The following is a 14122-nucleotide window of genomic DNA, read 5'->3' as shown; positions in this document are numbered from 1 at the left end:
TGCATTGCTCAAAGCCAGTTAAACTTTCACTCGTCGTTATTACAGAAAATGATGCCACAAAGATTATTTGATTATTTTTTCCCGAGTTGACACAGAGAGTGCGTCATCGAAACGGGTGCATTAAAAACCCCAGTGGGGAAAAGCTACCGCCCTCAGCACTCTGGTGTATGAAGATTACATGGCAGAGGAATACAGGTGGAAGAGGAAAATAAGACATTGGCGCCGGAGACTACCGTGACAATCGCTGACTGCATGTCGCACAGTGTGAGCTCAATCAGGCGGGGTCCATAGTCTCGTTCAGGGTGTCCGACATCCAGAGGGGAGTGGCGCTATTTATTTATCTTACCGGGCTCCTCGAACCTCCACCGTATTGCAGCGATGCACGGCTTCGGCACCCGTGCGCACAGCAACGCCAAGATTGCTGCTCTTGTAGCGCCACCGGGTTCATGCGCGCTCGACGTTCGCGAGGAGACCTCGGTGTCGGCGCGCATGAACGTTACGAGGATGGGCAGATCGGCCCAGAGCCTCGACGAGTATCTTGACGGACGTCCGTATTGTAACGCGCGTACGTAAGTGAGTAGAAGTAAGCCTTAGATAGGGGAGAAGGGTGAGGAATGAGGTCGATCTGAGTTGGGGCAACGCACTTTATGTATGTATGGTGATGGGTCCAAGCAAGGTCAAAGTGAAAAGCTGTGGCATAGACGCCACCCTAAAGATTCAAGCGGACATGCCACACGCTCACAAGTCCAGAAAGGAAGAATTTTTTGGAGGGCTGGAGTCACGATCCTGACATCGGAAATCAAACGATCAATGAGAAGACCCAGATAATATCAGTGGTGTGCCCAATTATGTTGAGCGAGTGGCATTCACTCCTTGACAACCTGCGCCCACTACAACAAACAAATGCAGCATTTGTCCACATCATAAAAGGGAAGTGCGCCATCCGATAAGAAATTTTAGGCGTTCCTCCTCTGAGGCCGTCGGACTAATGATCAAAGAATCTCTCGACGCACTTTGAGAACGGAATAATAAGGGAGGCTAACGAGAGCTAATGTGGGCCCCGGAACAAAGCCTTTTGTTTTGTTCTGTTCTGTCATGTTTGACGACGGCTTTTAGTAACAAATGGGGATGAAGAAAAGGACGACCTTTGACAGCTTTTCACAATCACGGCTGATGGACTATTATCCACGTGACCCTGAACACTACACCTGCCGAATCAACCCAGATTCCAGAATCAGAAGCAAATCAGAAGATAGGCAGTGATAGGCTTCAACCAGATGTGGCGCAAGATCCCAAGGAAAGCCATGTAATCTCCAGCCTAAATCGCGATTTGCTGTCGACCGGAAGAAAAAAAAACAACAAAATTTTATCAGCCTTCTGCCATGGCATCTCCATCATCTCCTAAAGGCTGCTGCTCTCCGCCACCCGCACTCAATCCCTCAACCCCAAAATCCACGCGCTGCACTTCCAAAGTCCGCAGATTGACAAGCACTAGAACGCCCGTCTGCGAGAAAGCTAGGCACCAGAACAATTCTGCAATATCTTCCTGCCCTGCCCGATCCATCTTCTGAACCCACCAGCTCCGTACCGAATTGGGGCATCCCGCCAACAAGGTAAATATCCGGGGTTTCCCACAAAATAAAAGGGTCTCGGTCCCGATAAGGATGACACCACAGTGTGTCTGGAGCAGTTGGAGCAACGTGGCGCCATCTTAGGGTTGAAGCAGCGATCGACACGAGGCTCGAGGGCGGGGTTGGAAGATATTTGTACATGTCAAGAACAGGCTGTCCAGAGGTCACCAATAGGCTGCGAGTGACAGGCGGATGATTTGATTGAGAAGACGAAGTTCGCCCTTCGTTCGGTATCGGTGACTCGGCTTCATCACATCTTACGCGAAGCCAGGCCGGATTTGATTCGCAGTGGAATGACTCGAATGCTGCAGCCTTCCCGAACATCGCACGGGGGAAAGGCTGCTGTGGAAGAATGGTTCCAGAAGGATCATCCTCTCCAGGCAATATGTGGACAGGAAGTGCGGAAGTTAAATCATGAAGATGAGCGGAAAGAGCAAGATTCGGATGAGGAGAAAAAACTGCCTGTGCTGAAGCGCCGAATTTTCTCTGGGTTACACTTGGTTATCTGCCATTACAAAGAAGGGACCTTAACTTACTGGTCTCTTCTCGTCGTCACCCTCTTCACCATATTCCGCAAGTGATAGCGAATTTCCGGCGATGATAAGCCGTGTTATTCGTGATGCTAATTGTTGGTCCTCAGGACCACCTGCTTCTCCGGTGAGGTACTCCACAAGCATTTGGATTTGCGCATCCGCAGGTGAGGGTGACCCAATGGATAGTCCCGAAATGACGGCCACATATTCATCTTGCGTGGATGAAGAGCTAGATCATAAAGCGTCTTGGGCTCAGTTGTATATCTGGAAAGCAGTAAACTTACTCGACATCCATATCCATGGCGTTTGAGCCAAGAAATTCTTCCTCTGCAAATGTTGCAAGTCCCGCAGTGCACATATCTACAACTTCGAAGTCTCCTGTGGGCGTTTCCATACCCAGAGCGGCGACTATGACGCCTGTGACTAGGCGTTCCTCACCGACACGGTCACCGACTAATTTAAGACGACCCGACTCATCCTCCAACATAACGCTGTCTTCATCGCAGTAGAATTTCTCACGCGGTGGTGGAGCCGGGATGGAATGCTTTACACATATCAACTCTGAGAATGGCTGGTTCCATGTACAAGTTACTCACATCCCGGCCAATGTCTTCCAGAACATTCGGCTTGAGTGGCATGTCCATGTAGACTGTACCAATTACCCAACATAGTTGAGATTTAACAACATCAAGGACGCGTGCTACATAGAGCGGTTCACCTAATTGTACCTAAAGTGAGCACTCGAAAAGGATGGAAGGTTGTTGTCACGTACTTTGTAGTCCATCCCACCTAGCTTTTGCCCGCTTCTCCACTGCATTTCTCAGTAATGTCAGACGTGTAAAGTATATATTTGCATATTGGTGCTTGTAAGACTTGTTCTTTGTGTCTATCAAGAAAGACGGCGTCATCTCGGTTGGAGGAACAACGGTGGTTGTCGGTCGGACAAGTGGACATGATGGAGTTGGTCTGTGCAAATAAATGAGACCTCTAATGGTCTATGCATATGCAGTAATGTTACCCACATTGAATCAAGGGTTGTCATGTTGTATGTTCAGATTCTAGGCGCGGTCAGACTCCAGTGAACGTGGGTCGCGCGACTGGTCAGACGCGTCTACTGGATTTGGTCGTGTTTGTAAGTAATTCTTTTCTTGGATCCATCAACCCCCTAGTCTTGCCCTAGTCACTTGCTAAGCCTTCACTAGCTGTGGAATCAATGCTCGAGTGCCGCTAGTATGGTGTGTACACAACACCATCCGACTTGTCAGTAGGCAAACCACTGAAACCAACTCATTCAGAGATCATCTTGCGGTCACCCGGGATAACGGAACGTTCAACGAGTCTGACCTTGGTTTGGCCCGCAGCAAGCTTCATGTGATCAGATACCTGACGTACGAGTGATCTATTTTGAGAACCGTAACTGTTCAACGTCATCGCCTCATCATATCATATGTGCCGGAGGGCTATATAAGATCAGATAAGATGATCGCAAACACTGTCTCCTTCTCTCCATCCATCATTTACCATGCTCTCAAAGGTCAGTACTCATCGTCCAAGCTCATGGAACGCTTCGCTTTAGCTCCACATAGCACATCAACCCAGACAGACTCATCCGCGAGTCCAAGGTTAGGAGTTCGCCATCGAATTCTATCACACTCAGACTGATAGAATATCCGTAGGATAAGAAGTCTAATCATCATCATCTGACTGGCAAGGACTCGCATTCCACATCTCACCCGTATGGAGCGCGGTACGGAATCGCATCCATACCCAAGTTCCATATCCCTTCCAAGGGGGCCAGCGCGGAGACCACTTACCAGCTGATCCATGATGAACTATCCCTTGATGGATCTACCAGTCTCAAGTCAGTCTTGTCAACTTCGTATTATTTGTTGTCTTCTCACCTTCCCGAAGTCTTGCGTCCTTTGTACAAACCTGGATGCCAGAACCTGCGAACAAGTTGATGATGGAAAACATGTCCAAAAATTTAATAGATCAGGATGAGTACCCTATGACGCGTATGTCACACATAGCAACCCATCTAATGATCACCACTTATCATCGCTCGCAGAGGAAATTCATACCCGTTGTGTCTCGATCCTTGCTGATCTTTGGCATGCACCTTCGGCACATGAGGCAATTGGGACTGCCACTACCGGTTCATCGGAAGCTATACAGCTGGGTGGTCTCGCCATGAAGCGACGCTGGCAAGAGCGTCGCAAGGCTGAGGGCAAGTCCATCCACGAACCTGGCCCCAACATCGTCATGGGCGCGAATGCCCAGGTCGCTCTTGAAAAGTTTGCACGTTACTTCGAGGTCGAATGCCGCCTCGTACCAGTCAGTGTCGAGAGCAAGTACAGGCTCGACCCCAAGAAAGCCATGGAATATGTCGATGAAAATACCATTGGCGTTTATGTCATCCTCGGCAGTACTTACAACCGGTCACTACGAACCAGTAAAAGAGATGTCTGACCTTCTCGACGAGTACGAGCAGAAGACGGGAATCAACGTCCCCATCCACGGTGAGGTGTCTTTGTATTCTTTTCCCTGTATATCCCCTGACTCCCTTTTCAGTCGACGGAGCTTCGGGGGCCTTCGTCGCGCCCTTTGCGCATCCAAAGCTGCTTTGGGACTTCAAGCTTCCGCGGGTTGTCTCTATCAACACCTCAGGTCACAAGTTTGGTCTAGCTTACGTGGGTGTCGGTTGGGTGGTATGGCGCTCCAAGGAGTATCTCCCGAAGGACCTCATCTTTGAGCTGCATTACCTTGGTTCAGTTGAATACTCATTCTCGCTCAACTTCTCCCGCCCTGCCGCACCCATCATCGCTCAATACTTTAACTTTATCCACCTCGGATTTGAGGGATACCGCGAGGTAGCCAAAGATGACCTCGAGAATGCAAGGCTCTTGAGTCGTGCTCTTGAGAAGTCTGGGTGGTACACAGTGCTCAGCGATATACACCGACCAAAAGTCAAAGATATCCTTCAGAAGAATGCCCACAACGACTTCGACGAAGAAAATGTCGAGGTCAGCATTCTATCACTGGATAGCAACGCTTTCTGACTTCCCGCAGAACTATGAAGAAGGTCTTCCGGTTGTTGCATTCCGGTTCTCCGACAGTTTCCAAGAGTCGTACCCAGACATTCAACAGAAATGGATTCAGATTCTTCTGCGAGCTAAAGGGTGGATTGTGCCGAACTACGAACTTGCCCCTGACTTGGAACAGGTTCAAATTCTTCGGGTCGTCGTCAAGGAGAATATGACTGAATCGGTCAGCATTCTTCTCTTGATTTTCTTGTCGAGTTTTATTGAGGCTATCGTCTAGTTGGTAGACCGCCTGTTGGAAGATATCGTAAGCAACGTTGAATACTTTGACTAGTGCAAGAGCTGATGATTGTGCAGGTCGAGGTTACTCAAGACCTCATTAAGCAAGATTCCCCGACAAATGCCCTCAACTTACTTGGAAACCACAGCCGTAAGAACCGTGACAATAGTGGTAAGATGGACGAAGGCTCTGCGTCCGGGTACTCCGGTACGTACTCGAAGCCGTGTTAGAGTGGGCTGGGGTGAAAGAGTGGTGGAAAGATTCATTTTTGCGAAACACAGTACTGGATATACTGTAGAAAGTGTCAGAAAAGGTTAAGGAATTGTAAAAGGCCTGCTGAGGGCTAGGAATATGAATCACGAGGTTTTGGAGCACCACTGAGGTTCAGGATGGGACTGGCTTGACTGCCGACGGTCATCAATCCTCGCGCATTTCAACGAGCATTTTGATTCTGGGTGAAGGTAAATTATGTTCGCCTTGTACCATTCCACCGCTTTCAAGTTGTCCTGATCTCACGCCATAAAAACCAGGGGTTTAGGCATTAAGGTCAAACGAGATTTTGATGGCTGTAATCCCCATCTTATTATTCCGATTACATGTAAATTATTTCAGGATAACAGAGCTGTTTTTCTGCCAGTGAGCTATCGTGTCGTGCACTGTCGTCAATCACAAGTCTGCAAAGCTATCCTCCTCAAACTCATTCGTCACATCCTCCCCATCTTCTGGACCAAAGTCATCAACATCGTTATTGGCCTCTTCACCCGCGCGCTTTGTAGAGGCGCCGTACTTAGTTCTGACGAGGCGGGGAGAAACAATATCGAAAGGCTGTGAAGAGAGAAAGGTTAGGAGTGGGATGAGTTTCGAGTTTGGGTGACGTTGGTTGAGGCTTGAGCTATTCAGCTGAGAATGGGATTTGTTAAGAATAATGTTAGTGAAGATGATATCCGAAGAAAGAGGTTAGTAAACCACGAAAGCTTCGTTGGGGAGGGTCTGGCTCCGCCAGACTGCACGTGTGCGCAGGGTCCGGGAAGAGCGTTCTGAGTTCGGTGGTTCGAGCTTGAAGATTGAGTTTGCGAAAAATACAAACCGGACGCGGAGGGGCTGAGCGTGTTGTGACCGAGTCTCAGGGTGCGGGATGAAAGGGACCGCAGAGAAGAAGAGAAAAACGAGACCAGATCATAACACGCTGGTGTAGAGTCATAATCGTGCTATATATCCTACAAGTTGTATCCGTACTCAACCAATTTTTTCTTCTTTCAGTATTGAGGTTGTTCTGAGTCGCGCCTCGGCCCCGACACATTACATGTTTCGAAATCTCTGTGTTCCCGGGTATGGTCATTTTCTTGGCAAGCCGAGTTCTGTTGGGTTTCGAACGCCGTCTCCGGTCCCAGGATGATTGCCCCTCGATTCACAGTTGGTAAGTAATATCAGTTGTTGGTGTATAACAGACTCACCTAAACACCCGGTTTTTTTTTCCGTTTTGCTACCAGTACGAAGTCTGTCGACAGTTCGTCCTCTGGAAGGGTTCCGTACGATTGGCACTGGGATATATCTTCGGGATATCCACGAACAATGTCAGGATACTAAATCTCCAAAGTGAGTCGGTGTTCGTTGTTTAGCAAGTTAGCTGACAGGAATTCTGTAGCGTCGTTTTGATATTCGGATGGCGTAAATTTCTAAGTCTGTGTTCTTGTAGTCCATGTTTAATGAGTATTGTCCACAGTGGGAGCAAATCCCAGGCATTTGCGGAATTATACCAGTGCATATGCCAAATTATACCCAAAAGCGTCTCAGATCATCGTTCAGTGCAACCGCGACTTGTTCTGGACTACAAGCAGTGCTAGGGTGAGCACCTCACAGTAATTGCTTACTGTTGTCTTGTGGCCTCACATGTGAAAGTCACGGAGGCTCAAGCTTGTCATCGACGCCTTAGAAGCACTACGTTGCTTGCCATCTTCTTCTGCCCAACGGCTCGCGCGAATACTTACTCATGTGTTTTCCAATGGTGGGCTCTCCCCGGTTGAACTTGGAAAAAGCTGAACCTTGTACGGCAACAGCAGGAGGTTCCCTGCAAATGTCACTTCTTGGACATATGCTGCAGCGGAAATATGGTTCCACACCAGTTCTAGGGTCATCTGCGAGAGCATTGATCCTTGACTCGTGCCCAACAGCGGGTGACCTAAAATCAATCAAACTCGTTGTTAGAACTGTCATCCGGAACCCAATTGCCAGACGCATCGTACTCCCAATCGTACACACGATACATTCTATCCGCTTCGGACTCTCTTTGCTGTTCGGTAAGCAAATGATTATTCTAGAAAACCTCCGAATCGAAATGTGGAATCCCCGCATCTTGCCATGATGGGCCTCCACACACCCCGCCTCTACCTTTTTTCGCGCGAGGATAATTTGGTTTCGTGTCAAGAGGTCACACGACATGCTGGGACTGCGAAGGAGCGCGGAATGGACGTGCGTTGCGAGCTATTTGAAGAGAGCGCACATGTAGTGCACCTCCTGGTCGAGCCAGAGAGGTATTGGTCTTCAGTGCAGGAGGTTTAGGCTGTCGCAACCAAGGAGAAAAGCGAGCATTAGAGGATACAAGGATTCTCCTTCGGTCGGCTCTACGACAATACAGTGTTGGCAGTAACCACTCAGCAAATACTATATTAGCATCGTCTGCAAATAGACAGTGTCTTTTCGCACTGTCCATAACGAACGGTTTGAATGGAATGTGAGGGATGCAGTGGCTTTCGAATGTATTGATTTTAAGGAAGCGACAATGCAGCGCGACGACGCGCACGCGCGCGTTTCTCACCAATCCCATTTCTACTTGAGAGGTTACATACTCCAGGATCGGTTGACATTCAAGGTAGTCGAGTGTGTTTTGGTGTGCTCAATTGAGTCTGCTCAGCTTCTTTTAGGCTGTCTGAACTTAAATAAGATCCTACATAGTTTCGTCAGTGAAATGTGTGATTGATATCAGTTGTGATACTTACGAAAATCACCCAGCAATTTCTCTAGAATTATGTCGTTGAAAATCCATCGACATAGACGTTGAGAGGGGAAAGGGATGCACGATCAAGACAGCTTTCAGGGTCTTCGAGAATTGATGGGAAGAGGAAATCAATTGTGTCATTGAAGTTTGTGCTCCAACAACGCCGTAGAGGTCGCCATAGTATGTGCATGAACGCGCAACAACACAGTATGACGCAGCAGACGGAAAGAGCCGTGAAGAAAAGACAGAATGCAACAACACAGCATGACGTGTTGGACGCCATCGCCGGTGGCTATGCACGTGACGCGATAAGCACAGCAACCCGGTATCTCGTGCTTATATGTGTTGTAGTTGTAGATGTTGTAGATATATATCTTTCTCAGAAATTCCTCAGTTCACTGATGCCGCTGATGCGTAGAAGGCTCACGGACCGACGGCGTCACGGTGCTGACCTCTCATTAGCCTCACTCAATTCCATTTTATTATTTTTGCGAACGAACGTGAACGAGTGTATATTAATTTTGCTGTGGGGAACAAGAAAATGAGAAAAAGATAAAATGATGCTTATATTGGACTGCTGGGTATGTCCTAACATGTTGTTCGACGCTTGTCATCGCGAAATGCGAGCGCGGGGATGCCAGTACAATTATCAATGCATCATACGCCCGTGCCATGGCGCGTTTACCACGTCTCGGACACCAGCCACTGAAGCACCATCAGTCTACGGCTAGACAGCCTGAAGTCTTTGCCATTGCACAACTGGCTGCAGCTGCGTGTGCAGTAGAAGACGATGTCGACGAACTTCTCGGCCTCGCTCTTGCAGCCCTCGCAGCAGACCATAGACGGAAACCGCGAAGCAAGAAATAGTATGGAATCCGTAGAGAATATGACTTTCAAGTTGGAACGGGAACTCATACCTAACCCGGCGCGCTGCCTGCAGCACCAAGACTTGCGGTCTTAAAACACATCCTAAACCTCAGTGGTGCTCCAAAACCTCGTGATTCATATTCCTGGCCCTCAGCAGGCCTAATCTTTACAATTCCTTAACTTTTTCTGATACTTTTCTACAGAATGTCCAGTACGATGCACGAATGTCGCTAAAATGAATCTTTCCACCACTCTTTCACCTCTGCCAGCTCTAACACGGCTTCGCGTACGTACCGGAGCACCCGGACGCAGAGCCTTCGTCCATCTTACCAGTATTGTCACGGTTCTTACGGCTGTGGTTTCCAAGTAAGTTGAGGGCATGTGTCGGGGACTCTTGCTTAATGAGGTCTTGAGTAACCTCGACCTGGACAATCATCAGCTTTTGCACTAGTCAAAATATTCCAAGTTGCTTACGATATCTTCTAACAGGCGGTCCACCAACTAGACGATAGCCTCAGTAAAGCTCGACAAGAAAATTAAGAGAAGAATGCTGACCGCTTCAGTCATGTTCTCTCTGACGACGACCCGAAGGATTTGAACCTGTTCCAAGTCAGGGGCAAGTTCGTAGTTCGGCACAATCCACCCTTTAGCTCGCAGAAGAGTCTGGATCCATTTCTGTTGAATTTCAGGGTACGACTCTTGGAAACTGTCGGAGAACCGGAATGCAACAACCGGAAGACCTTCTTCATAGTTCTGCGGGACGTCAGAAAGCGTTGCTATCCAGCGGTAGAATGCTGACCTCGACATTTTCTTCGTCGAAGTCGTTGTGGGCATTCTTCTGAAGGATATTTTCGGCTTTTGGTCGGTGTATCTCGCTGAGCACTGTGTACCACCCAGACTTCTCAAGAGCACGACTCAAGAGCCTTGCATTCTTGAGATCATCTTTAGCTACCGCGCGGTATCCCTCAAATCCGAGGTGGATAAAATTGAAGTATTGAGCGATGATGGGTGCGGCAGGACGGGAGAAGTTGAGCGAGAATGAGTATTCAACTGAACCAAGGTAATGCAGCTCAAAGATGAGATCCTTCGGGAGGTACTCCTTGGAGCGCCATACCACCCAACCGACACCCACGTAAGCTAGACCAAACTTGTGACCCGAGGTGTTGATAGAGACAACCCGCGGAAGCTTGAAGTCCCAAAGCAGCTTTGGATGCGCAAAGGGCGCGACGAAGGCTCCCGAAGCTCCGTCGACTGAAAAGGGAGTCAGGGGATATCAAGGGAACAGAATACAAAGACACCTCACCGTGGATGGGGACGTTGATTCCCGTCTTCTGCTCGTACTCGTCGAGAAGGTCAGACATCTCTTTTACTGGTTCGTAGTGACCGGTGTAAGTACTGCCGAGGATGACATAAACGCCAATGGTATTTTCATCGACATATTCCATGGCTTTCTTGGGGTCGAGCCTGTACTTGCTCTCGACACTGACTGGTACGAGACGGCATTCGACCTCGAAGTAACGTGCAAACTTTTCAAGAGCGACCTGGGCATTCGCGCCCATGACGATGTTGGGGCCAGGCTCGTGGATGGACTTGCCCTCAGCCTTGCGACGCTCTTGCCAGCGTCGCTTCATGGCGAGACCACCCAGCTGTATAGCTTCCGATGAACCGGTAGTGGCAGTCCCAATTGCCTCATGTGCCGAAGGTGCATGCCAAAGATCAGCAAGGATCGAGACACAACGGGTATGAATTTCCTCTGCGAGCGATGATAAGTGGTGATCATTAGATGGGCTACTATGTGTGACATACGCGTCATAGGGTACTCATCCTGATCTATTAAATTTTTGGACATGTTTTCCATCATCAACTTGTTCGCAGGTTCTGGCATCCAGGTGTGTACAAAGGACGCAAGACTTCGGGAAGGTGAGAAGACAACAAATAATACGAAGTTGACAAGACTGACTTGAGACTGGTAGATCCATCAAGGGACAATTCATCGTGGATCAGCTGGTAAGTGGTCTCCGCGCTGGCCCCCTTGGAAGGGATATGGAACTTGGGTATGGATGCGATTCCGTACCGCGCTCCATACGGGTGAGATTTGGAATTGGAGTCCTTGCCAGTCAGATGACGATGATTAGACTTCTTATCCTACGGATATCCTATCAGTCCGAGTATGATAGAATTCGATGGCGAACTCCTAACCTTGGACTCGCTGATGAGTCTGTCTGGGTTGATGTGCTATGTGGAGTTAAAGCGAAGCGTTCCATGAGCTTGGACGATGAGTACTGACCTTTGAGAGCATGGTAAACGATGGATGGAGAGAAGGAGACAGTGTTTGCGATCATCTTATCTGATCTTATATAGTCCTCCGGAACATATGATATGATGAGTCGATGACGTCGAACAGTTGCGGTTCTCAAAATAGATCACTCATACGTCATGTATCTGATCACACGAAGCTTGCTGCGGGCCAAACCAAGGTCAGACTCATTGACTGTTCCGTTATTCCGGGTGACCGCAAGATGAGCTCATGATATTGACTTGATTTCAGTACGTTTGCCTACTGACACGTCGAAGAATGTTGTGTACACACCATGCTAGCGGCACTCGAGCATTGATATAAGAAATTCTCCAGCTAGTGAAGGCTTAGCAAGTGACTAGGGGGTTGATGATTTGCAGTGGATCCAAGAAAAGAATTACTTACAAAAACGACCAAATCCAATAAACGCGTCTGACCAGTGCCAATCAGCAAAAGTGCCCAAATCTAGCAGGGGTCCGGACAATCTGAGCTGAGAAATTGACGGTCTAGTATAGCTTACTTAAGCTTATCGGCGCACGTGCACGGTCCACGGATGGATGAACGACCCCAGGCGCAGACGACAGGGTATACTGTCATATTGAAGCTTCAAGGTGTGTGATAAGAGACACACCTTGATGTTGCCTTGATGCATAATGTGTCTAGTTCCTTGACATTTGCAGCTTGATGCTTCATGAAGCATCAAGCCTTTATGTCTCTGCCTTGAAGGTTCAAGCCAATTTTTGCAGGACCTCTACCCGTACCCGTCGCGGGTGAGCCACAACGGGTACCCATGACCCGTACCACCCGACCCACGAGTCACCCGCGGGTGTTGCCCGGGCAGGTACCCGGGCAAACCCTACCCATGATACGCCCTATCCCACAACACTTAGGATCTTTAGCTCCACCCCTTTCGGGCAGGTACGCCCCTTCCCGGCTTCTTTGCGTCTCTGCGCTGAAGGTTCACGCTTTCTCACGACGCTTCCGTTCTTTAGTTTCACCCTTTTTGAGCAGGTACGCCCCTTCCCGGCTTCTTTGCACCTCTGCGCTGAAGCTTCACGACATCTCAGATATTCGGTTTCGCCCTTTTGAGCAGGTACGCCCCCTTCCCGGCGTCTTAATTCCTTCCTGGCTTCCCCTCTTGGCTTCTTCCCTCCATTCCTGGTCTCTCTCCCCCCTTCTCGACCCATCTAGTCAATTGGTTTGATGCCGAACGAGGATTAAGATTCACCACTTACTACTACTTGAAATTTTACTAAGTCCTGTCTGTAGTGTGTATAAATGTGTATACAACACTGTGCGAATCAAAATTTTGCCAAGTCCCACTCCCACTGTAGTATGTACAAATCCAGCGCTGCACATATGACTTACAATGAAATAGTGTTGTGTGCACGAAATTTTCACCAAGTCTGACATTGCAAATAGTGTTTTAAAGTCCAGTTGCAGGACTGCAAAATGACCGGCAACCGGACCGGACCGCAACCGGTCCTAAGCAGGACCGGTCGCAGTCTTTTCCAGTTGCAAGATCAGTCCGGTCCAGTTGCCCAAAGTTTGTGAAAAATCAAAGGACCGGTCCAGAACCGGTTAAGACCGGTCTTTGGGGGACCGGTTGCTATGTACTTAGGGCCATGCGCCCGCCCCCACCATGACGCAATTAACGCCAGGCGGGATGCTTGCTAAATAGGGCCAGGCGCCCGCCCCCACCATAGTGAGGTAGATACAATATTTCTTGAAGGTATTTTTGAGCTGGGGCACTATTTAATGCCGGTGTTGAGATTTAACGGATTCAAGCCTAATTATACTTGGCGGGACACGTAACTACCAAGTATAATAAGGCTTATTAATAGGGCACCCCAGGTGGAATTCACTGATGCTAATGATCTATGTATATACAGTAATGTTACCCACATTGAATCAAGCCTGAGGGTTGAAAACGTTGACATGTCAATTGTATGTTCAGATTCTAGGCGCGGTCAGACTCCAGTGAACGTCGTGCGACCGATCAGACGCGTTTATTGGATTTGGTCATGTTTGTAAGTAACTCTTTTCTTGGATCCACTGCAAATCATCAACGTTCAACCCCCTAGTCACTTGCTAAGCCTTCAATAGCTGTGGAATCAATGCTCGAGTGCCGCTAGTATGGTGCGCACACAACATTCTTCGACTTGTCAGTAGGCAAACCACTGAAATCAAGTCAATATTTAAGAGTTCATCTTGCAGTCACCCGGAATAACGGAACGTTCCAAGAGTCTGACCTTGGTTTGGCCCGCAGTAAGCTTCGTGTGATCAGACTGCCTGACGTGTGAGTGATCTATTTTGAGAACCGTAAGTTAACTGTTCGACATCATCGCCTCATCATATCGTATGTTCCAGAGGGCTATATAAAATCAGATCAGATGATCGCAAACACTGTCTCCTTCTCTCCATCCATCATTTACCATGCTCTCAAAGGTCAGTACTCATCGTCCGAGCTCATGGAACG

The 14122-nt window shown here is 48.6% G+C and overlaps 4 protein-coding genes across 4 annotated transcripts; 2 read left to right on the top strand and 2 right to left on the bottom strand.

Moving 5' to 3' along the window:
• Window positions 1-1369: 1369 nt before the first annotated feature.
• DFJ58DRAFT_717745 (DNA polymerase alpha/epsilon subunit B-domain-containing protein) lies at window positions 1370-3206 on the bottom strand (the record flags this gene model as incomplete). Its single annotated transcript, XM_041384394.1, is given in 7 exon segments — window positions 1370-1504; window positions 1524-2117; window positions 2168-2393; window positions 2449-2708; window positions 2761-2882; window positions 2937-3130; window positions 3187-3206. 7 exon segments carry the CDS (start codon window positions 3204-3206, stop codon window positions 1370-1372), a joined length of 1551 nt encoding a protein of 516 aa, XP_041240375.1.
• A 480-nt stretch (window positions 3207-3686) lies between these two features.
• Window positions 3687-5862, top strand: DFJ58DRAFT_747823 (pyridoxal phosphate-dependent transferase; the record flags this gene model as incomplete). The annotated part of the gene is made up of 10 exons (XM_041387552.1): window positions 3687-3698; window positions 3751-3786; window positions 3841-4025; window positions 4076-4179; window positions 4233-4589; window positions 4618-4683; window positions 4736-5187; window positions 5234-5431; window positions 5486-5512; window positions 5563-5862. The coding sequence occupies 10 exons, from the start codon at window positions 3687-3689 to the stop codon at window positions 5713-5715; spliced, it is 1590 nt and encodes a 529-aa protein (XP_041240374.1). The 3' UTR covers window positions 5716-5862.
• A 1015-nt stretch (window positions 5863-6877) lies between these two features.
• DFJ58DRAFT_844250 (uncharacterized protein) lies at window positions 6878-8044 on the top strand (the record flags this gene model as incomplete). The annotated part of the gene is made up of 6 exons (XM_041393062.1): window positions 6878-6902; window positions 6994-7081; window positions 7131-7165; window positions 7209-7330; window positions 7691-7782; window positions 7804-8044. 6 exons carry the CDS (start codon window positions 6878-6880, stop codon window positions 8042-8044), a joined length of 603 nt encoding a protein of 200 aa, XP_041240373.1.
• Window positions 8045-9460: 1416 nt separating this feature from the next.
• Window positions 9461-11940, bottom strand: DFJ58DRAFT_907345 (pyridoxal phosphate-dependent transferase; the record flags this gene model as incomplete). Its single annotated transcript, XM_041395058.1, has 9 exons — window positions 9461-9771; window positions 9822-9848; window positions 9903-10100; window positions 10147-10598; window positions 10651-11100; window positions 11154-11257; window positions 11308-11492; window positions 11547-11569; window positions 11913-11940. 9 exons carry the CDS (start codon window positions 11938-11940, stop codon window positions 9619-9621), a joined length of 1620 nt encoding a protein of 539 aa, XP_041240372.1. The 3' UTR covers window positions 9461-9618.
• Window positions 11941-14122: the final 2182 nt, after the last annotated feature.

The sequence above is a fragment of the Suillus subalutaceus genome (genome assembly GCF_016647625.1).
Source record: "Suillus subalutaceus strain FC151 chromosome Unknown DFJ58scaffold_107, whole genome shotgun sequence".
NCBI classification, from domain to species: domain Eukaryota; kingdom Fungi; phylum Basidiomycota; class Agaricomycetes; order Boletales; family Suillaceae; genus Suillus; species Suillus subalutaceus.
Note: the sequence above shows the minus strand (reverse complement) of the source record. Positions and strands in the feature narration are given on the sequence as shown.